This window comes from Penaeus monodon, chromosome 29 (genome assembly GCF_015228065.2).
Source record: "Penaeus monodon isolate SGIC_2016 chromosome 29, NSTDA_Pmon_1, whole genome shotgun sequence".
In the NCBI taxonomy this organism is placed as follows: domain Eukaryota; kingdom Metazoa; phylum Arthropoda; class Malacostraca; order Decapoda; family Penaeidae; genus Penaeus; species Penaeus monodon.
The window spans coordinates 20376204-20377637 of record NC_051414.1 but is presented as its reverse complement, the minus strand read 5'-3'; the positions used below and the strand labels follow the sequence as shown (position 1 = coordinate 20377637).

General features: G+C 44.9%; 1 protein-coding gene across 1 annotated transcript in view; it reads right to left on the bottom strand.

Moving 5' to 3' along the window:
- Positions 1-1434, bottom strand: part of LOC119592006 — a 33491-nt gene that overhangs the window by 25090 nt on the left and 6967 nt on the right. The window contains exon 3 of the mRNA XM_037940780.1: positions 471-703. Within this exon, the coding sequence (XP_037796708.1) occupies positions 471-703 (233 nt within the window). The remainder of the gene's footprint in view (positions 1-470; positions 704-1434) is intronic.

Genomic DNA, 1434 nt, shown 5'->3' with positions numbered 1-1434 from the left:
TAGCGCATTCGTTCATGCTTGCAAGAGTTTTTAATGCATGCGTTAGTACAGACAGTACCTGGACACAAAGCAAATGAAAGAAGGAGGGTTTTGGAGATAAGGGAAAAGGCGAGAGCTCGTCCTCCTTCCCTGGAGGGCGCGTAGCAAACAAAGCAGCAAAGGCATTAGTTACTTTCCTTGGGTCTAAAAGGGGACAAAGCCAAGCAAAATGGTTGCGGTGTTACGCAAGCAAGCGAGTTCTTCCCCTTATTTCCTCGGTTCAACATACGCCTGCGCACAACGACGGTCCAGGCCGCCACCTCGGTCCTACCTAAGACACACACTATCCCTGAACAAAAAGGAAAGGAAGGGGGAGACACAGCCTAAACCTGAAATCAAGGCTAAAAACCTCGTCCGTGTGAGGCGTTGGTTATTACCTGAACTGGTCCCTGAAGTCATGGTACTTATATTGACCCGTGTAAGGGTTGTACCTGAATTGATCTCGGCCGTTGGAGGTCTCCTGCTTGAGTGAGAGGATCACAGGTCCAAGGTCCTCGTCCTGCGTGAAGTAATTCCAGTGCTCCGTGCCGTAAAAGTACTTCTCGTAAGTCTCCTGCTCGATGCTGGTGAGCTCGAACTGGCCGGTGCGCTCGTACTGCTCTTGGATGCATGTCTTCTGGCGCGACGGCTCGTTGATGACCGGCACCTGGCCGCCCGGACACACCTGCGGGGCAAGGGGGACGTCGTCAGGGCTGGCTCTGGATCCCGCTTCGCCTTCAGGACGAATAAAGATACTTTGGGACGTGGAAGGTGGAATAGGAAAGACCCCGAGGGACGCTAAAGGGAAGACAAATCATGTGTAACTGAAGGAGACGAAGGTAGAAGGAAAAAACAAAAAGTAACGTATTTCGACGGGAAAGAGAGTAGCCATTAAGACAGAAACTCTACGAAACTATTTGCAATCATCGAAAAACAGACAAACAAAAAATCGAACAAAGCTTTCGATGAGTAATTCCCAACAACATTCCGGAATAACAACACGAAACTTTCGATTGCGGAAGGACCCAGTGAACTGTTTTAGCTAATCATCTGTTTCGCTTTTAGAACACAACGAAGTTACCTTATTTAGCCGGTAGCAAAATTATAGTTAATTCAGGATCCAATAACACAGGGACTAATATTCGATTATAGGTTAATTGAACGCAACCCATTCCTGCCAAATTCTCTCATCAATGTATCGAACGCTTATCATCTTTATTCATCGTGTCACTGAAAATTCATTTCCGGAACATTAATATTTTTGCATTAAGGACAATTAAAATTTCTTTTGTGTTTTTGGAAGTTTTGAATTTTGAAAATGTTGTCTCTAGTATTTTTTTTCATTTCAAGTCAATTAGTATATAATTATGGTATTAGCAAGCCACACAAGTAGTACAACTCTAGAAAAAAAGGGGA